This window comes from Periophthalmus magnuspinnatus, chromosome 15 (assembly GCF_009829125.3).
Source record: "Periophthalmus magnuspinnatus isolate fPerMag1 chromosome 15, fPerMag1.2.pri, whole genome shotgun sequence".
NCBI lineage: Eukaryota > Metazoa > Chordata > Actinopteri > Gobiiformes > Gobiidae > Periophthalmus > Periophthalmus magnuspinnatus.
Window position 1 is genome coordinate 31,438,161 of NC_047140.1, and position 22,993 is coordinate 31,461,153.

General features: G+C 40.3%; 1 protein-coding gene across 1 annotated transcript in view; it reads right to left on the reverse strand.

The window, feature by feature from the left end:
* Positions 1-22,993, reverse strand: part of map3k21 (mitogen-activated protein kinase kinase kinase 21) — a 35,393-nt gene that overhangs the window by 5,798 nt on the left and 6,602 nt on the right. The window contains exons 2-6 of the mRNA XM_033979176.2: positions 10,277-10,457; positions 10,051-10,199; positions 7,870-8,045; positions 5,228-5,468; positions 3,699-3,821 (exon numbers count right to left, since the gene is read on the reverse strand). Of these exons, the coding sequence (XP_033835067.1) occupies positions 3,699-3,821; positions 5,228-5,468; positions 7,870-8,045; positions 10,051-10,199; positions 10,277-10,457 (870 nt within the window). The remainder of the gene's footprint in view (positions 1-3,698; positions 3,822-5,227; positions 5,469-7,869; positions 8,046-10,050; positions 10,200-10,276; positions 10,458-22,993) is intronic.

Below are 22,993 nucleotides of genomic sequence, written 5' to 3' on the forward strand. Positions count from 1 at the left end.
CGATTAAAAATGGAAACTCTGCTCCTTTAATATTTAAGTTTGAATCCGTACTTTGAGACACAGCTGTTTTTCAGCACCAAAAATATGATTTTGTGGAAGGGATGCACCGATACTGATACTGGTGTCTGGAAATCTTGCTAGATGGACCCAATTGATGTAATAAGACCTCATAATGTTTGAACTTCTATTGCAAGATGTAATGTTTGTGTACAATTTATATAAGTTTGTATACTTGAATAAATAATTTAAGAAGTTTCTAGCTGGACATAACACATATAGATCAAATTTGTAATAAGTTAACTGTGTTTTTTGGTGGGAAAATGAAAAAAAAAGCCATATTGGTGCATCCCTACTGTGAAGATGGAGCCTGCCTCAAACCCACTGATTTGTTAGTGACAAAGTTAAAGAAGCCAGAAATGTGATTGTGTTTTTTTCCACTCAAATCCCAGTGAAGGTGAAGCTAGGCCTGTCACGATAACACTTTGAAGCGCGATCTATTGCTGAAGCAAATACAGATGATAAACGATAAACCAAAACATAAAGCAAAACTATTCCCAAAAAAAAATTCTAAAAAAAACCAAACAACTGCAAGAAATAAATCACTCAACACTTATGTAGTTCGTTTGTATCTGTAATAAGTCATAATTCATAACTCTACAGCTTAAATGTTATACTGCGAAAAAAATTGTCAAAAATATCCCACTACTGCAAAAAAATAAGTCCCCACGATAAATACTGACCCCAAAAAGTATTATTTCATCTGTCATGTACTGAATAAGTCGATAAATCGTAAATATTGTGACAGGTCTAGGTGAAGCTGTTAAGAACCAAAGCACCACACGTCTCATACAGGCGGAGTTTGACGCCGTTAGACACCGCACCGCTGTTACACTGGCAGCTCAGTCCTTGCCTTGCTCGTGAAGCCCTGAGTAGAGCTCGCTGGTCAGATCAACGTCCTGCTGATAGACATACATAGTGTCCCTCTGCACAAAGGAAGTCGCTGAGGAGGGACCACACTCGAGTTACCTCAAAAATACTGCAAAAATATCCTAAAAGTGTAAAGTAAAGGTCCAAATCTGTCCTGTTTCAGTGATTTTTAAACGTTTGTGTGCAGTTTATGTAGTATTCTCATGTGATGTCATCAGTAGGCCTGTCACGAGACAACAACATTTGAAGCATGACATATCACTACAGTGAAATACAGAGTGTTCATTAAGTCCCTTTACAATTAAAAAAAAAAAAAAATCACAAAAGGCAAATGATCAGATATCTTAATCCAGGAGTGTCCAAACTTTTTTCACCGTGGGCCGCATACTGAAACATATTTGTACATATTATACAGGGAGTCAATTGGTGCATTTAACACAAGTTTGACAGAGACATTGTACCTTTGATAAGACTTGGAAGATTATTTTTAGGTCCGTGTCGCAATCAATGTGATGTTATTCAGGTTATAGAGGTAGAATCTCTTCAGTTTGTAGTAAAAATACTTCCTAATCAAGTGGGCCAGTTTAGGAGGAGGCATGAGGGCCAACAAAAATTGCTCTGAGGGCCGCATTTGGTCCCTGGGCCGTAGTTTGGACATGTTCTGTTGTACTCAGTGGTTTCCAAAGTGTTTTTCCCCTGATTTAAGACACCACTATATGGGCTCCATTAGTCACATGAAGCAGAGTCTGATCAGTGGTTCATCTGTATCTTTCGCTTTAGTTCAGTAATGTTCTGTATCTTTGTTTGATATGTGACATCTTTAACACGGCCTCATAGAAAGAGATCTAGAGGTGTGAGATCTGGTGAAACTGGTGCAAACGGAACTGGTCCATCCCTTCAATCCAACGGTCAGGACGTGTTTGTGGAACTCAGGAACCTGCAGACCCCAGTTTGGTGGCACCATCTGCTGGAGAGTGATATTTGGCTGAAGGTCCTGCAGTTGTGGTGCCACAGATTCAGTCAAAAGGTCGAGGTCGACATCTGCACTAACTTTTATAACCACTGAGTACAACAGAACAGTGTGATTAGTATATCTTATCAACTGCTTTTGTAATTACATTTTAAAATTTATGGACACCCTGTATAACGATAAACGATAATTGAAACCACATTAGGCCAAAAGAACAAAGCAGGATAATCCCAGTAAACCATGTTGCAAATAGACAGATGGCAGAATGAAGCAATAATAAGCCAAAGAAGTGACGTATTTAACCCACAAAATGAAAATCTCCCCGTTATTCCAAAAACATTTGGAAAAATGTACATGAAAAATACATTGTTCCAGCTTTCATAAACTGAACAATAAATCAATATAGTGGTTATAGTGACAGGCCTACGCTCAGGTAGTTTTTTTGTTTATAATAATAATAATGTATCTTTCTGGACACTCGATCATCTCCCTATAACAATAAACAAATCCAAAAGCATTAAAATACAAGAGTTAAAACCATACAGTTAAAGGAATATAAATAAAACAGGACAGTGCAGCGATGGTCTGGACTTTAGTGTATTGGCTAATCGGGCTTAAATCACCAGCACAGGCCGATATTTTGTTGTGATCGATTTGCTGCCTAAAAAATGCACACACAGTTTTATATTAACAATTTAATACGAAGAGAAAACTACACTAAATGTGACACACAGCTCACTTAAAGGTTTATGGTAAAAAAGAAATGGTTGTGGGTGAGTTTGCGGTAAATTTAAATCACATAATTTGTTGCCTGGGATCCAGAACACACATTTCTTCAATACTTTATGAAGATGTGAGTCTGGTCCCAAATGCATCTTGCCGTTTTCAAATGGGTGTGAGTGACGCATGGTCCATTTGTATCGGAAATAATAAAGGAAAAACTATAGTGAGGGGCTGAAAAACATGGCAGATTTCTGCAGAATCAGTGAGCGAAGCACCAAACTCTTAGATTTTATTTGTAAATCATAGGTGACTAAAGTGCTCCTTCGTTTCACGTGTCACTGAAAAAAACAGTTCTGATTGGATGATCACGTTTGACCGGGCTTGAAATGCAACAGAGAACTGGATTTGCCAACATAATTTGAGGAAAATAGTCAAAATCAGCTCTCGTTTGGTCTGGATTCTAAAAAAACTATCAGCATCAGCCACGAAAAACCCGTATCGCTCGATCTCTGGTGTATGGTGGAGTGAACAGACCAGTCGAAACAGATGAGCTTTTTGGACTTGACGTGTGGGAGTGAGTGGGTGTTGCGGAGGTCAGAGGTCAGGAGGGAGCAGGCCTTTTATACTGTGGTGCTACATAAATACTTTCTTCTTCCTAAACGAATCACTCAGACACAGACGTGATGGTGATACGCAGGTGTGCCCGTGTGGTTTAAACACTATCTAATCTTCACCCGCCCCCTCGTCTAAATGTCAGATGTGTGCGTTCATAAAATGCGACGGAGGAATTCGTTGGAGTTATTGCAGGGGCGTCGATGCGTGACTAAAGCCATTATCAACCTGTTCAAACAACTGGCCGTCAGCTTTTGTCTGCGCTGCCCTTTCACTGTGAATGTTACTGCTCCCCTAAACTTTAGAGTGCAGCCCGCAGTAGAAACATTCCAAATAGGCCACACTGTTGACACAAAGATTTGACCCGAGTTACAATTTATGCTCTTGACTCAGCGCAGAGCCATAACACGTTATCCGAGCGAGCGGTGAGCGGGCGAGTACGTGGGCGGCGGTCTGTGAAACTCACGCTGAATGGCTCGCAGTCGTGGGATGAGAGTGGGGCTGCTGGGGGGGGACGAGCTGGTGCTGTGTAGACTCCGCCTCTTGTCCATGGAGGGCGACGGCTGCACCGTGATCTTGTGCTGGAAATCTAAAACAAAACACAGGCATTAATGGGTTAGTTTCACAACAGCGGAACACAGCAGCATTTTAACAAGACTGGGAACAACGGAGTTAAACAGAGCTGCAAAATCGACTTTTCAGAGCTTTTAACAATGTCATAGTTGTTTCATTCACCATTTTCGTATTTAGAGTCATTCGTTCATGTTTGAGTAATTTTTAATTGCTTAATTTTCAAGCTTCATTTTTACCTCCACCAGTACATGCTCACTGACGTCCGCTCTTCCTTCTCCAGTTTTATTTTCTTAATCGTTGATACTCGTAGGATTCGGCAGCGTCGCGTCGTCATTTTGATACAAATGTTAAAAAATGTGCTGCTCTAGTGTGACGTGCATCTGTCCATAGGGGGCGCTTTGTTATGATGACGTTTAGGCGATGTCAGCTCCATTGGACACCAGTTTTCTCACGCGGAAATCAGCGGACTCGTTTTAGATTCATATTGTGGTTTAAAATGTACAAATTATAACAATGATCCACGGGTGTCAGAGATTATAACTAGAGCAGACACAAGCACAATGTTTTCGCAAAATAAACATTCTTCCCCAAAAGTGATGAAGCAGGATCAGTCTTAGTGCACATGCAAAGACTAAACACATTGATATTAATTCTGAATTGTTTGTGTATTATATGTAGCTCCATAACTTTATATTGTCATATTGTTTTTATCATATTTTCTTATTTTATTGTTTCATGTTTTAATCCATTTATAGATTTTAATCCATATTCATAGTGGTTCTTATTTAGCTGCATAAAGACTTTCAATTCATGTGAACTTCGTTGTGTTTATGACGGTGTGACTCGCATCAGACTGATCTACGCGTCACTCTGAAGAGTTCTACACATTATCAATCTGGGACGGCTCTCACTGAAAATGATCGGGAAAAGGCAGTTTGAAGCGTTACAACATCAGAATAAGCCGAAAAATTAAACTTTTGTGACATCATCCCTGTCCACAAATGCACTCAGCTCTTACTCTTCTGTCTACTAACTAAATATTCTGTACTGACGCAAAAAATAGGCTGAAGTTCATCTGTTCATCATTTGTTTTGGTTCCCTTGGGCACTTCGCTTTTGGCATCCACACAAACCTCAACGCTGCTCTGTGATTGGTCCGCTCGATTAACCTTACAACAGGAGAACACCAAGATGGAATCGTGAGAATCCATCTTGACCCTCCGAGTCTGACCTGAGGGTCCAGTGGATAAGCCCCTCTTTAGGACCCTCCGAGTCTCACTCTTTAGGACCCTCCGAGTCTCACTCTTTAGGACCCTCCGAGTCTCACTCTTTAGGACCCTCCGAGTCTCACTCTTTAGGACCCTCCGAGTCTCACTCTTTAGGACCCTCTGAGTCTCACTCTTTAGGACCCTCTGAGTCTCACCTGAGGGTAAACTGATGCGGTTGCCGTCCTTGAGTTTGAGGCGGGAGCGTTTGAACTTTCCCTTCCTCTTCTTGACGTTGGGTTTGTCTTTGTTCAGTTGGAAGATGAGGATGTTCAGTTCTCTCTCCAGCACATTTATTTCTCTCTCTGCGAGCTGCTGCTCTCTGCGCTTCAGCAGCTCCTCTTGAGACTTCTGCTGAAGAGCAGCTCTCGTCAACTCCTCCTCTCGGGAACGCAGCTCCTAAACACACAAACACTGCATTTGTAGTAACAATAATAATAATAATAATAATAATAATACATGAGACTTATATAGTGCTTTTTGGACACTCAACGCTTTACAAACAATAAGAAACAATAGAAGACGAAGGTGGAAATCATGGGGGAGTGCCACATTGAACGTGAGTTTTTAGAAGTGATTTGAAGTGCTGCAGTGAGTCCTGGTTCCTGATGGGTTGTGGGAGTGATTCCAGAGGGCGGGGCTAGTGCCGTGTCCTGGTGAAGGACTTGATGAGGACGACCTTGTACTGGAGCGCAAGTTTGTCCAGAGGAAACAGGAAAAAAATATCCATTTTACTACCAAACTAGAGCTAATACCAAATCAGTTCTTAATAAACAAGAAGAATTAGAATAGTTGCATCAATCTGAATATACATATGTGTGATATTTAATAAAGAACATTTACTCCAGAATTGATTTAGACCAAAATATTAAATTAGCTGCAGTGGATTTTGACTCTATAATAGGCTCTTTACACAGCAGCATCTTAGCTCACTGTGTCTTAGACGACTGTAACGTCCTGACCACTGGCCTCTCCAAACGAGCCTCAAGTCAGAACAGAACATCCAGAACATCCAGAACACTGCTGCTTGGGTCAGGACTAGAACCAGGAAGTACTTCACACATGTGTCCTGTGCTCAGGTCTCTGCACTGGCTCCTGTGGCTCAGAGAATAGACTTTAAAGGGACCTCACGGACCCGCCTCCTGCTGTAGACCTGGTTCAGTTCTAGTTTAGTCCTGATGTAATGTCAATTTAGTCCTGGTTCAGTCCTGGTGCCCAGAGTCAGGACTAAACATGGGGAATCATCATTTCAGTTTTTATGCAGCTAAAATCTGGTACACCCTTGCTTGGCTTAAAGCTAAGAGCCATTTTTATTAAAATCTGAAAACATAAAATAAAAAAAAATATATATAAATTAAAATTTATTAAAATAAAGACGACCCAGTTATTTTCATATAGTTTGTGGTGTTCTTTTAATATTTTTTATGCCTTAAAATCAGCATTAACATTAGCACTGAGACACAAACGTGTCTCTTTCTAAACACGTCTGAAGTGTCAAAAGTGTCTTCCAGTGAAGGATAAATTTTATTTGTGTGGTGTTTAAAACCTCAGAGATAAAATTGGGCAGGAAGTTGTTGCACATTGAGGTTGAGAGGTGTTATTATGCACAGAGCCTATTTCAGACATTTTCACTTTGAATTCACACGTCTACACTTCCCTTAATACACCAGAGAAACACAGAAGCAAGGAAATAAACAACTTTAACAACCACAACCTAAGCTGTTCATAAAGCAAACCAAACGAGACTCTGTCCACTATTGGCTGATCCATTTGCTGATCCTGCAGTTTCTCCAAACACTAATGAACCGGCGCTTTAAGCCAGGGACAGGGGACTTGTACAGAAAGCAGATTAAGGTCTTAACAAGGGGAAGTCCGCTGAACGCCTCCACGCTAATGGGCTGTTTTGTTAAACGAGTGATTAGTCTGCTCACTCAGTGCATCTGGTTAACCTTAGGCTGGTTCAGCTTTTCCCACAGACACACGTGGAATATTATAGACCAGAAAAGTGATGGATAAGACAAGGAAGTATTAGTATTATTGTTGTTATTATTATTAGAAGTAGTAGTAGAAGCAGTACCAGTAGTAGTAGTAGTAGTAGTGGTAGTAATAGCAGTAACAGTAGTAGTAGTAGCTGTAGTAGCAGTAGTAGCTGTAGCAGTAACAGTAGTAGTAGTAGCAGTAACAGTAGTAGCTGGAGCAATAACAGTAGTAGTAGTAGTAGCAGTAGCAGTAGCAGTAGTAGTTGTAGCAGTAGTAGTAGTAGCTGTAGCAGTAACAGTAGTAGTAGTAGCAGTAGTAGCTGGAGCAGTAACAGTAGTAGTAGTAGTAGCAGTAGCAGTAGTAGTTGTAGCAGTAGTAGTAGTAGCTGTAGCAGTAACAGTAGTAGTAGTAGCAGTAACAGTAGTAGTAGTAGCAGTAGCAGTAGTAGCTGGAGCAGTAACAGTAGTAGTAGTAGTAGCAGTAGCAGTAGTAGTAGTAGCAGTAACAGTAGTAGTAGTAGCAGTAGCAGTAGTAGCTGGAGCAGTAACAGTAGTAGTAGTAGTAGCAGTAGCAGTAGTAGTAGTAGCAGTAACAGTAGTAGTAGTAGCAGTAGTAGTAGTAGTTGTAGCAGTAGTAGTAGTAGCTATAACAGTACTAGTAGTAGCTGTAGCAGTAACAGTAGTAGTAGTAGTAGTAGTACATGTATACCAATAATAATAAATGCAGTAATGTTAATGTTGTACTGTGGTTGATTTTCTGTTTGACTTGAATCATCTGGAGCAGAAATATGAACATGAACCTCAGCAGAACCTTCTCTTACCTTCTCTTTGGTCCTCAGCTCATCAAACATCTCTTGGATTTCCACTCTCCAGTCGTCCTGCATGATGTGGAAGGAGTCCTGGGGCATGGTGGCCATCACCGCCTCCTCTATGGCCGACAGCTGCTCCAGGATACAGGAGAACGAGGGGCGCACGTGGGGGTCCTGGTCCCAGCACTCTGTACACACCGTTCATTAGTAACATTGGCTCTTGTTGTGTTACACCATCTGCTGAAGCTAAACAGAACTGTTAAGACGAGCTAAGGCTATGCTAAAAATGAAAAGACAGGCCATGATCTGAACTTTAATCGATCTTGAGGTTAAGGCGAGGACATTTTAAATCAGGGCCACAGTCTTTTTACGTGTCTTAACTTAAAGGGCTCATATTACGCCATTTTCTGATCTGTTTTAATGTCGTTTCCTCATCACAAACAGACCTGGAGTTGTGTTTTGTTTCATTCACACATGTTTAACACACAAACAAACCTGCAGATTTAGGCTGAGTTCTTCTGTTCCACCTTGTGATGTCATCATGTGTTGATACAGGAAGTGCTCTTCTGTGTTTTTAAACTCCGCACACCTTCATTTCTAGAATCATTTGGATCATTTCAGCTCTGGAATTGCCAATCTCTACTGAACTAAGATGTTAAAAGGAGCTGTTAACTTGCTGAAAACTACCACTTGATGACATCACAAGGTGGAACAGAGCGTTTTGAGCTTTGGAGATGTTACAGACTGATAATAAAGTGTGACTCAAACGTGTGAATGAAACAAAACACAACTCCAAGTCTGTTTTTGAGGAGGAAACAGCATTAAAACACGACTTAAACCTCAGAAGAGTCCATTTTATGTATAGGACCTTTACAGCTGCATAATTTGACTTTCTTTCCTCTGGTGCTTCTTATTATAATTTGCTCTGTCACGATAACACACTTTGAAGTTCAATATATCGCTGAAGTAAATGTAGACGATAAACGATAAAACTGGACCTAATTTATGCCACTGACACAAAAACCCCAACGCAAGATTATCCCCAAAAAGCAGCTATAAATGTATATTATGGTTAAAAACACGAAGTGCAATAAATAGATACATTAATTAAATACTTGAGTTACCGTAATTTGTGTCTATAATGAGTCATAGAAGCTTTGTATTCGACTCTCTACAGCTCAAATCTGATCATAAAACAGAAAAATAACTAAAAGTTCCCTTGTAGTACAAAGAAAAAGTCCCCACGATAAATATTGACCCTTAAAAATGATTGTTCCATCAAAAATAAAGTGAACTATTAGTCGATGGAGTGATTATCGCGACAGATCTAATTATAATCAAACGTACGGAAAGTAAACAGTCATTTCTTCACCATTTATGACTGAAACTTAACACTTTGTTTAGCACGCATGTTTCTGTTGATACCGCAGATTGTATAAAGAAGTGGACCAGTCAAATGAGGCTAATCGAGGCTACCGACTCTGACCGTGAGTATCACAGCAACCAAAGAGCCAATCCAGAGCGAGGATGTTGAAAGTAACGCCTCTTCCCGTCTGCAACGCTGGGTTAACAGGGAGCGGGCGCTTAGCAACACTGTCATATAGTGAAATAAAAACCCCAGGATCATGTAGATCGGGTTAATACGAACATTTAAGACCAAAATGACGAGTGTGACAGCAGCAGGTACAGAGAGAGGACACGGTTTTCTAACGTAAAGTGAATTGGAGCCAGAATCGCACCCCCTTCAGGTTAGCTATGCCTATTTATATAAACAGTTTATGGGGCTTAATATATCGTACAAACTCATTCCAAACTTTAAACATGGATTATTGCTGCTATAAATACAAAATAAATACTGTAGCGATCCTGACTCCCTGCTCTAGATTCCTGAAGTCCACGTGTCTATGTTTTTAAAAAGATGGAAGAAAATTGGAACTGAAAATCGAGATTGATCAATATAGGGGGAAAAAAAAAAATCTTTTTCTTTCCTGTATCACTCAGCCCTATGACAAGCACATAATTACACAACGAGGGAGTTATTTCAAAGAAGCGCTGATCTATAATTACACGAGATACAACATGCCAGGACAAAACCGCCCATTTCACAAACACAAGCTGGAGTTGTGTAACAATATTTACACATAGGGTGCATTGTAATCCTTTGTTTTTATGTAAACTTGCAGTGTGATTCACCTTCCATGAGCTTGGCAAAGGGTTCAGGACATGTGGAAGGGATGGGTAACGTCAGTTTGTTAACCGCAACGCCGTACGCAACCGCGAGTCCATCGATCCCTCTGTACGGCACCTCTCCGGTCAACAGCTCCCACAGCAACACGCCATAGCTAGAACGAAGAAAACAGCATGAATCAGTGTTTTACAGAGGAGAGGCAGCAGGTGTGGAGTCGGTCAGCGTGCGTACCTCCACACGTCGCTGCCTTTGGAGAACAGGGAGGACTTGATGACCTCGGGGGCCATCCAGGAGTACGTGCCGGCGGCGGACATCTTTGTAGTTTTGTGCCACTCTCGAGCCAGGCCGAAGTCGGTGATCTTCAACGTCTTCCTCCCGATGTCGTCGTTCTCGATCTTTTCAAGTAATAAAACTAAAAAGAGACAAGAACAGACAGATAGTAAAGATACAGATTCTGAATTAGAAGCGTCAGCGTATTATGAAGAGGGTAGCGACATTAATACGCACTTTTTATTGCTTCAAATTGTATTATAACTTCTAATTGTATTATTATTTCGCTTTCTTAGTTCATGTTTTCTGTGTGCTAAAGATCGACTACATTCTTTAAATCTGTCTGTGGATCATTATGTCTTAATTTGCACATTTTAAATCACAATATTCATCTAAAACCACTTAATAAAACAAACAAATCCGCTGAGTTCTGCGTTAGAAAATGGTGGTGCCTATTGGGAGCTTATGTTTATTTCATTTGTACCAAAATGATGCTGCGACGCTGCTTATTCCTACGAGTATCACCAATTAAGAAAATAAAACTAGAGGAGGAAGTGTGTACGTCACAGTGGTGGCGTGTAATGGTGGAGGTGAAAACGGGAGTAGATTGGGAAAATGGGGTCTTAAAAATGAGCGACTAAAGATTAAACTCAAACATGAATCAGTCCAAATACAACTTCAGAGTCTCAATGAGAAGAAACGACTCACTAGCACATGGTTAAAGGTCTGAAAAGTCCAGTTTGCAGAGCAGGGCGGACTTAAAAACCTTTAGAACTGGAACATTGTAAAAAGCTGCTGCAGTGTGTGTTGAAGTGCAGGGGATGATAGTGGATATGTAAAGGCCAAAAGCAGTACGCAGGTCGTTTATTACTGTAGAAACAAGAGGCTGACAGCCCCACAAAGCACCTGTCCTCGGGTCCTGAAGTGTTGAGCACATTAAAGATCCCTCCAAACTTCACAGTAACAAAACACCAGGCCCAGGAACAAGGCTGTGACATGTGAACCCAAGACTGGACAAGCTCAACCAACAAAAGGCGAGAACTGACCATTTAAAAGCAACTTTGGGAACTGGAGGATTTTAGAGATTTGCAATTTGCATGTTAAATGTCACTACTACTGTTCTATAGTTGAAATCTCTGACAAACGTGGATCATTACGTTATAATTTGGACATTTTAGATCACAATATTCATCTAAAACAACACACAACAACAGCATTCATCCGTAAGAGCTGGAATCGCACCTTTGGATCAGTGGACAAACGCTCTACCAGCTGAACTACTTTCGCCGTCATCGCAAAGACTCAGAAACTCCGATGGAAAGCTGCTGTTCCCACTAGCGAGAAGCGGATTTTTTTAGTTTTTATTTGTGCCAAAATGACTACGCAACATATGAGAAACTGAGAAAATAAAACTGAAGAACGAACTAAGGAGTGGTCGTGAAAATGGGAGTTGATCAGCAAAAAACAGTCGATTAAAGATTAAACTCAAACATGAATCACTCCAAATACAACCCCCATGAGAAGAAACGACTAGAAAACGGTTAAAATCTCTGAAATAAAAATCCCGTGTTCAACATATTCATAATGTTGTGATTCCGTGTTTGTAAAAATGGGATCGTGTGAGCAGACGACTTGAGACGCTTTTGATCCTTTGATGCTCGTGGTGTTATTTTCCACATTTTGTTTTTAACCCCTGCCAAGATCTGCTCACGTTACCGACTGCCCCATTTCATTATTGACACGCAAAGATCCCACTGCAAGTCAGCCTTTTATCGTCTCCTCTGCTCCAGCGGTGACTCTCAAAGCTGTTTAAAAAGCCCCTTTAGGTACTTTAACCGAGCAACTTAAAGTGAAAATATTGTGCAGGGAGACAAAAGCAGGTGATAAAGCCAGTCTATTTCCTTTGTCTGCGCTTGGACCTTTTGGCCAAATTCCCATGGGAAAGACAACAGATTTTTTCAGTGTTTGCACGAAGAAAGTTACATGGTATGACTTTTTGAGCTTATCATTAAAAGCTTTCAGCACTAAACAGAAGCTGAACGAGTGGGCTGCGTTATCACCCGCTTCATGACCTTGGAGCAGAAACGACAACGTGCCAAAACAAACACTCTTCAGACACTGGCTTTTTTCAGTGCCGTTACCGATTTTGATGCTATAGCTACAAATATCTGCCGATTCCCAATATCAACCGATACCGCTGTTGATTTATTTACTTTAAACATCTCTCAAGTCACAACTTTAGGTTCAAACATTGAGATTTTCTGGGTCAACTAAGACCAGATCACATGACCGCATAATGCTAAGGACGAGCCGCACCAAAACTGAGACGGGAAAGACCCTTTTAGCTGTTTTGCGTCACAAAAATGGAACACACTCCAAGAACAAGCAAAACTGGAGACTTTAGCAACACAATCACAATTTAATAACGTGATAAACTTTTATACAAACACCTGCTCCTGTTTTTAATGTTTTACAGTCGTTACTCGTTTATCACGGGGGTCACGTTCTAAAAATAACCCGCAATAGGTGAAATCCGTGAAGTAGCAGATTTATTTTTTACATTATTCTCTCTGTTTTTGTCTGTAAAACCCCTCACCACACACTTTATACACTTTTCTCACACAGGCGTTAACATTTTCTCACATTTCTCTCTCGTTTAAACTCTCTCAAAGTTCAAACCTTCGTAGGCGTCTTTGTCGGTGCAGAACGTTTCATCGACATTGTGGGTTTTGTCGGGGAGAAAACAAATCGCAAACGTACAGCACTTCAGAGTCACACTGAGATCCAACGTTTATGTAAATTTGTCTGAACACATTCTGTACTGGACAGGAGACACGGCACGGAGGAGACTGATGGACAATGGTCTACAGTCCAACAGCCAATCAGGACGCACGACACAATGGTCTACAGTCCAACAGCCAATCAGGACGCACGACACAATGGTCTACAGTCCAACAGCCAATCAGGACGCACAACACAATGGTCTACAGTCCAACAGCCAATCAGGACGCACAACACAATGCACATTGCAAACGATGTAAAAAAAAAACAAAACAGAACAGTGATATAGCGAGGGACCACTGTAAATGGACTTGTTTTCTTTTTTTTTTTTTGTATTGTATTTTAAAGGGGGTGTCCATGAAACAGTCCACAGTTTTTTTTTTATTGGGTTCCCCTGTAAAAAATAAAGATAAAAAAAAAAAGATAGAACAAACTACCATCAGTAAATAATCTTAATACATTCATTTATATGTCCAGCACAACACGGGGGCTGAATGAGCTGGCGGCGTCAATCACTGCTTCATGACCTTGGCTCAAAGACGACAACGTGCCAAAACACACACTCCTCAACCACTATAAAACTAACACTACATTATATAAGCTCTCGTTTTCTACATTTTGCTGAAACTGAAACAAAATTATCCAATTCTTGTGTTGTCTCTGACCACCTCACATAATAATATTTTTGTGTGGGCGCTGTATCACTGATCTAAGATGTCCTTTCCTTAAATCAAACCTATTCAACAAAATGGACTTTTCAGAGCTTTTAACCAGGTTACAGTTGTTTCGAAGTTGTTTTTGAAGTGATTTGTGCACGTTTGAGCAATTTTATCACTTCAAGAGTTCACCATTTTGCCAAACAACTCCAGTTTTCACTTCCACCGCTACACGCCCACTGCTCTGTACGCACTTCCTTCTCTGCAGAGTCATTTTGGTACATGCGAAAAATAAATCTGTCACTCACTACGCTCACGTGATGTGCAGCTATCCATAGAGGGCGGTGACGATGATGATGTTTACATTTACAGCGACGTCAGCGTCCATTTGGCACCACAGTTTTCTAACTCAGAAATCAGTTCATGAGGCAAGGCATGTCTATTTGTACAGCACCAATACACAAAGTAATTCGAAGTGCTTTACCGAACAATTAAAAGAGAAGAGGCAGAACAAACCCCTTTCAGTCACAGCAGCCAAAACAGAAGCGTTTGAGCCTGGATTTAAACATTATTAAAGTCGAGGTCTGTCTCACATCTTCAGGAAGTGAGACAGGTTTAAACTGCACAAAACTGAAACACTGATTCAACATGTTTAGTCCTGGTTTAGTCCCGGTTTAGTCCCGGTTTAGTCCCGGTTTAGTCCCGGTTTAGTCCCGGTTTAGTCCTCCTTATGTGAGACGGTTCATGTGGCTCATGTGGGAGATGTTCATGGAGAGACTTGTTCACACAGAGCAGCTTTAACCTCCTCAGACCCGAGCTCTTTAGTGACTTTATTCATTTCTCTTTGTTATTTAGGCTGATTGGACCTGATGATGTAAAAACAAATAATTATCTTTTTACATTATGTAGTTTCTGAGAAAAGTGATGTAAAATGAATGTCCTCAAATGTGGATTTTTAAAGCATTTTAATAAAACATTTGAATAATGATTTGAAAAAACTCTTAAGACCCTGAACAGCAACATTTGTCCTGAGTAAAAACAAAATGAGAAACAACAATTGTGCCTCATGGAACCATGTGTTTCATCTGAAGAGACAGGAGCAGGAGACATGTGACTTTACAAAAAAAAAATCTAAATATTCTAAACTCCTAAAAATGTTCTAAAGTGAACATTTTTGCATTGTTGGCTGTTCTTCTTCTAAAAAAAATTGCATTGTGGCCTAGACAACCCAAAATATGTTGTCCTCATCTCAGAACATCAGGTCCCAGGAGGTTAAAGTCTATTCTTGGGCTGTCGGGTGGCTGGGTGGGTTTGGTGGGTGGGACTGATTTTAATGCTTTGTAAAGCACTTTGTGTTACTTTTTTTTTTGTATGAAAAGTGCTATATAAATAAAGTTTGATTTGATTTTGATTTGATATTCTGAGCCACAGGAGCCACAGACCTGAGCCACAGACCTGAGCCACAGGAGCCACAGACCTGAGCCACAGGACACACGTGTGAAGTACTACATTATTACAACGTTTTAGACGAATATTGCGATTTAAAATGTGCAAATTATAACATACTGATTCACAAGTGTCACAGGTTAAAATTATAGACACAAGCACAATATTTGTTCTTTAAACTTAAATGAAACCGTACTGTCCCTCGAGTGGCAGTGTGACTTAAGGGGGTGCTGCACATGTACCTCCAGTGTGATTTGTGCCGTCTGTTTCTTTTTATTGGCCTGTATCAGTTCTGTCGTCTGCTGTGGCTCTGTGTAGCTCCTCTGGGTCTACATTAAAACACAGCTAATGGTGCCATTACTAGCCCTGGGCACTGAGGGGATCCTCTACCCAGGCTCCAACAATGGGAATTCCATTACAAACAGGTTTCACTGCAGCGGTGATATACTCCTCCACTTCCTGTTGTCAAGCGCGTTCTCACTGATTCCATAGATTCCTCCCAGCAGGCTCTGTAGGTTCATAATGACTTCTGCTGGCTTGGTTACACAACCCAGTAGAACAGTGGTTTGGGGATAAACCCGGTGTGCGCTGATTGGCCTCTAGAATATCATGCCAAATAGTTTCTTTGTGGCTGTGGTACTTCAGTGTCAGCCCTCTAGAAATCTGCGTATCTTTTGTCCACATGACTCCACGCTGACGTCCACCAGACAAAAACACCTTTTACTGCAGCCATTTTGTTTCACTAGGCTCAAAACAGAAGAGCTGCTGGTGCAACAGAAAATTACGATCATATACTTTGCAGCATCAACATTTCATGGGGGGGGGGGTCATGCTAACTGGAAGCACTACTCTGTCTAAAGCTCTATTAGTCAAGTTAGGCTTTAATCTGAGTTTTCTTTTAACACAATCGGATCAGAAAGTGCCGATTTAGCTTGAACTATAACAGATAAGCTGATTTGTGCTGTTAAACAAGCCCCTCTCAAATAGTATTACAGTCACACGTTTGCTAGCATTAGCATTAGCCAACAATTTTTCAGTTAGTCACCCTTGATTTTTTATCACAGGCTCCTGAAAATGCGCCGTTTAAATCCATTTTGTGTTTTTTCTTGAGTTTTCAGACTAAATGTTTGTTGTTTTTTTGGTCTGTGTTTGCTAATGTATGCATTGTGTCACCAAGGCAACCGCTGAACATTGCACCATAGACACACATGAACAGAACACCACCAGCATGATTTTACTGCAAAGTATCAATACAGCAATGAATTGTTAATTCAGATGTTTTGTGAGTTTTAATCCACCGGTGTCTGTGGGCTGAATAATGCATCGTAAAAGCACCAACCTCGAAAGACGCAGTAAAACCAAGGAATTAATATTATTATGTCATTATAATTAATACAAGCAGCAGGTCAATTATTTTTGTACAGCCCAAAGCAAGAAAGTAGAAGAGTACTGTACTTAAAAATAAAAAGTATTAACTGTAAAATTTACTGAAGTTGATACCTAAAATTTGAGAGCAGTATCTGTACTTTCTACTCCACTACATTTTTGAACAGGACTGAAAAGTAAAAGTATTTTTGTTATTGTGTGACTGAGGTTTTATTTGTAACACATTCAGAAGTTGAACAAAACAAAAAAAAGCAATAAAAACAGATAGAAAAAGATAAATTCAATAGTTTCTGTTGAACAAAACTCAACTCAAATCTTTATCAAAATGACTACGTTTGAAGCTTTATAAGACTCAAAATCAGTGCAAAATACTATAACTTTTTACTCTTTAAGTACATTTTTAATCGAGTACTCTAATACTTTTACTTGTTTTGGGTTTTTTTTCCTCCAGTATCTGTACTTTTACTTCTTCCACCACTGACCTAAAATCACAAAAGGAGGCGCCTCGCAGGATTTTAAGACGTTGTAAAGTTCGAAACTCAAACAAGTATCACTGGTTCCATACTTTCGCCTTTCAACACTCTCTGAACACAGATTTTGACTCTTTTTGTCCCGGGTTATTGCTACTTATTCTGGATTTATTACACCGATTCAATAAAGTAGAACTATATAATAAAAATGGAAGTACGTTTTATAAATAGATGATCTGCCTCTGAGCGTAAACCCACACTACTGAGAAAGTGCGGAGGACAAAAGCGAACGGGGCAAACTGTGAGAGCATCTTGCCAAAAGCACAGGACCCACACTGGTCTCTTCACTCTGCGTGGCTCCGCTCCAGACGGGCTTTGTTACTAACCCCACTTTGAAGCCCACCTCCCATGACCTCTTCTAATTTCTAGGGTCTCTCAAAGACAAACGAGCTCTAACAAGATGGAGAGCGCCATTCACGTGAGATAAAATACTGTTTCCAAATGAACAAAACAAAAAGATGAACTGTGAAGTGGATGTGTCGATAAGAGCTACAAATAAACGAGGACATGGGCGATACGGGAGATGTGTTTGGATCGGATATCGGCTTCTAAATATCGCTCGGCCGATATCCTTGTCTTCTGGCACCAATTCACTTTCTATAGAAAAACAATAACTGTCTTAAATTTTGGTCTCTTTGGGTTTTTGTTTTTTTTTTTTTTTCAAAACTGTGTCCTTTCTCTGTACCTGCTGCTGTCAGATTAGTCACTTTGGTCTTAAACGTTCGTATTAACCCACTCTACATGATCCTGGGTACATTTGTTATTTTGAGAGTTATTTATTAATTTATTTATTTTTTTAGTTTTTTTTTTCTTGTTTATTTTCCTCATTTTTTTTTGTTATTTTGCTTTTTTTTTTTTAAGTTATTTTGAGTTGATTTATTCTATGTTTTGTTATATTGAGTTATTTTTTAATTTTTTTTGTTATTTTAAGTTTTTTGTTTTTTTCTTTGTCTATTATTATTTTTTTTTTTTTTTCAAAACTGTCCCCTCTCTCTGTCTCTGCTGCTTCAGACTCATTTTGGTCTTAAATGTTCGTATTAACCCTCTACATGATCCTGGGGTTTTTATTTCACTATTGTGTCTGTAAATCAAGATATGAACATTAAAAACAGACAAATCAGGTCCTTCTCTCCCCGAGGTCGCTCCTGTTAGCGTTAGCAACAGGTTTGATTGACAGCGTTGCTAAGCGCCCGCTCCCTGCTAAACCAGTGTTACAGGTGGAAAGGGGCGTTACCTTCAACAGCCTCACTCTGGATTGGCTCTTTGGTTGCTATGATACTCGCAGTCGGAACTCTGCTCGACATTAGCCGCTGTAACTGCTCTGGCCTCGACGAGCTTCATTTGAAACTGAACTTCTTTTACACAGTCTGTGGTTTCGGCCTAGCGTACCACATGGTTGCTCGGTAATAGCAAAGTAATTCTCTAGTGTGATGTCATGATTTCGATCCAGGAAGTTAAATTTGAAAAAATGTCCACATTGCAAAAAAAAAAAAGTTTAAAAGTTTTAGTAAAATCTTAAATACATCACACTCACTCAGTCACTTCTTGACAAATAAATTGATGCAAAAAAAGTTCAAACATTATGAGACTTTCTGCGTGACTAGAAAATTGTTTTGTTTGTACCAATACTGATACTGGTAATTAGCTGGTTCAGGTATCGGTTCCACGGTATCGGTTCAGTCGAGTTTTGGCTTTGAACGCCTGATAATGGTTGGACTTTTTTCAAATTAAGTTATTCAGTTTGAAGGCTAAATAAGTTAAATCACACTATTGGATTTCTGTGGAATAAATTCACTGTGTTTTAAAGAAATCACAGCCATTTTCTGTTTCTGCACTGGTATCGATTAACATCGAGTATTGGCAGATATTTAAAGTGAAAATATCGGTATTGGAACTGCTGGATCTGCTGTTCTGTCGTTAACTTGAGAGATCATTAACAACATAACACAAGGATCATTTTTGTGTCATTTTATTTTTGTTTAAAGGAAATAAATGCCGTTTTTATTCTTTGCTCTGGTATCAGTTCATATCGGGTATCGGCAGATCTGTAAAGCTATAGTATTGAAATCGGTATCGGTATCAGAAGAGCTGGATCGGTGCATCCTTAATACGTTTTTGATTAGATTATGTTTGCATCATTTTGCACTAAAGAGACGAGACGATTGTGTGTTTTTAATTTAAAATGGTGAAAGAAACAACGCACAAACCATCTCATTCAATGTTTTTTTTTCTTTATTTTTTACTACTTTCTACATTTTATAAACAAAACAGAAGACACCAAATATATGAAGTAACATATATGGAATTAAGGAGCAAAGACAAAAAGTTAAATATTTTATTTTCAACTTCTCAAAGTGGCCTCCTCCTTTTGCTTTGTCAAAACATATTTAATAGAGTTACATCCATCCATCCATTTTCTTCCTCTTATCCAGCTCAGGTCACAGGGGCAGCAGTCTAAGCAGGGACTCCCAGACTCCCCTCACCCCAGACACTTCCTTCAGCTGCTCTGGTGGGACCCCAAGGCGTTCCCAGGCCAGCAGAGTACAGTTATCTCACTTTTCTTCTATACTACATACTGTATTTTCCGGTCTACAAGTCGCTCTAGAGTACAAAATGCATAATAATGAAGAAAAAACAGTGTGACCCTTGGGAAGATGTGAAATTATATACTCAGATGTGACTTATATTCCACATATAAGTCACATCTGAGTATAAGTCGCACCCCTGACCAAACTACGAAAAGACAAAAAAAGTGCGAGTTATAGTCCGGAAAATACGGTAATTCCACAGATCTTGCTTCATATATTTGATGTCTTCTGTGTCTATTCTTATTCTGAAAGTTGTGTGCACCGCCGTCGTCATTCAGGTTGTATTATTATATGAAGCTGCCGATCTTGACACAAATAGGTTTTATACGGATTACAGAGCTGTTTTCAGTGCAGTGTTGAACATTTTACACAAATCCACCGATTTTCTATAATATTTTAGTGTCAAAACTTCTCAAATTCTTTATCGAAAAGGAACAGGATTTCCACTTAACTGGAAATGCTACTACAAAGAAAGTGCGGTTTAGTTGCATTCACAGAAAAAGTGGGCGTGGCTGAATAAGGTGAATATAAAACGTAAAAAGCAGTAAAAATAAAAATGCAAAACACTAGTGCGAGTTTGGGCGTGTCCACACTTCGTCGTTGCGTTTGTACAGATACTGTTTTGAGGTGGTCCGACTCCCTTTCTTCTGTGTTTTCTTATTCTTCCAAAAGTGTAGACAACAGTGAAACGCAACTGGAGCTGGCTGGGGCCCCGAGGCGGGCTCCACCCTGGGTCTGTCCCCTGCACGGGGCTCCGGGCACGGCCATGTTTCACCAGCAGAACAGGGAACATCATCCACAGAGCCGAGTCTTCAAAGCTGCTCTCACGCTTCTTCTCTTTGCCCCCAGAGCCTCCAGGTGAAGGGAGGCTGTTTTTGGAAACCATCATCAACCGTGACATGTTGATGAGGAATACGATTTCAAAAACGTGATGTAAACTTTAAACATACCACGCTAACAGCTCGAGCGCACTACTTTTGAATTTTTTTGTTTCTTTTCTGATCGAGTTTGGGTGCGAATCCAGCGGTTGAGATTTGAGATTCGAGTGTGGCAACGATTCTAAATAAATAAATACTTTATCTCCAGCACAGATATTTTGTTTAGGCTGATTTTTGCCTAGAACAGACGCACAAACCTTTTTTATTTTTTTTTTTATTTTAACTTTTTCCAGACTAAGGTTTATTTCGTTTTCATCCCTGACAGTTTGTTCTGCTCACTAGCGCCTTACAGTGGTCAGGTGATGTCGCTGTGACGTGTCCGGTCAGGTGACAACGCCAAAACCGGTTCAAATGAGCTGACCGGACACGTCATAGCAACATCACGTGACCACTGTGAGGCGCTAGTGAGCAAAACAAACTCTCAGGGATGAGAATGAACTAAACCTTGGTCTGGAAAACGATTATTGAAGTAAATTATCAGGAATCCAGACGAACCTCGTTGGACAACTGCAGAAAGAGATGCTCAAAACGTGACGACACAGTTTTCTTGAGGGTCCGCGGTAAAACGGGGCTGTGAGTGAGTTTGTATCCGCCGAAAAAATATCAGTCGAGCGTATCGGCCAATGACTGGACTGGATTCTAAACAATCTGTGTCGGAATATTCAAAATGTAAGATTGTCACGAGTTCCTTTTACGGTGTTTATTACAGTTGTACTTTTAATGAAAGATTAGCGCTGTTTAGGGATGGAGCAATAAACAATAATATCGTTTATCGTGATGAAAAGCGTCGACAATAATCGTTCATGGGACATTTTATATAATCGCAGCAAAGATAATCGCCGTTATATCATCAGAATGTGCAGAAAAAAATGACTTATCCACAGGGGAGTCGACAGGGGGGACAAACGGGTCTGTTGTCCCGGGGTTTAGGGTTCTTCCTATTCATTTGTATTAGAGGGGGGGCCACGTGAGACTTCTTGGCCCGGGCCCCCAAATTTGAGTTGACGGCCCTGCTCATATAGATTATTCTCCTCTAGATCGTAGCCGTTTTCACCGATAACAATTACAAGACCAACTCAGACTTATTCGTAAGATTTAAATTATAATTATTCATATCCAGAACATTTTAAACCCTCAGAAACTTTAATAAATATCGTGATATAATTGCGGCCGTGACAGTTGAGACATGAAGTTCAGAATCGTCCCAGGCCTTGTGTCGTTCTCTCTCATTTTAGAGCTAAATGAGTCCCGTCCTGAGAGTCTTGCTAAACTCTGGTGCGTTTGTTGAAACCAGAGAGCCCCCCGGCCCAGGGGATGCTGGGAAAAGGATCAGGGCTAAAGGCGGGCTAAATCCATCCATCATGGTCACGTCTCTCTGGGCCGCTTTGTCCGCTCGCTTCCTCTTCTGATGTTTAAGTTCAAATCAGCTCATAACACGGGCATTCGAGCCAAAACGCGCAGCACAAGGACCTTTATGCCGCGTTAGCGTCTATTAAAGTGCCGTAGCGCTCGAGCTGGGCCATTGGCGGGCTCTGAAGGTAGCTCCGCTCAGCTGTGGGCCTGTTCCCTTTTCAGCCGGTCCCCCCAACAATAGGTGCAGTCAGGGAGAGGTCATAAAAAACAGTGTGAAAGCATCTCCACTCCTCCTCTCTCGCTCTGCCCATTCTCTGAGCACACAACGACAGGCACTAACTGTCCAAGTGTCACCGGGGCGATTGTGGGGAAGCTACGGCGAAACTCCCTCCAACATCGTCAGGCGCTTCACCGTAGCACGCCTGTCACGATACCAACGTTTGAACCGCGTTATATCGATGAAGTAAATATACACGATAAACGATGTATTTATGCAACTGACACAAAACCCCAGAGCAGATTTAAAACACAGAAACTTTTATAAATCTGCAATACTGTTAAAAATCATCATAAACAGCAGAATGAAACACTTTGGACGTTAGTTTGAGTCTGGAATGAGTCAGACGAGTTATTTATACAAACTTTTACAACTTAACCTCCTGAGACCCGAGTTCTTTCATGGCTTTATTCATTTCTAATACTAACGATTTGTAAAAAACTTTTTATTAAGTTCCTGAACAGAGCAACATTTGTTCTGAGTAAAAACCGTTGTTCCTCTTAGCAGCACTTCACATGAGGCACATTGTTCTGACGGGAGCAGGACGACATGTGCCTTTACAAAAAATAAATAAAATATTCTGATAAATATATCTTAAAAATATTCAAAATTGTAAATAAATAAACATGTTTGCATTGTTGCTTTTCTTCTAAAAATGTGCTGTCCTCATGTGATGCCAGGTCTCAGGTTCAATCTGATCACAGCCAAAAATAGAACCAAAAA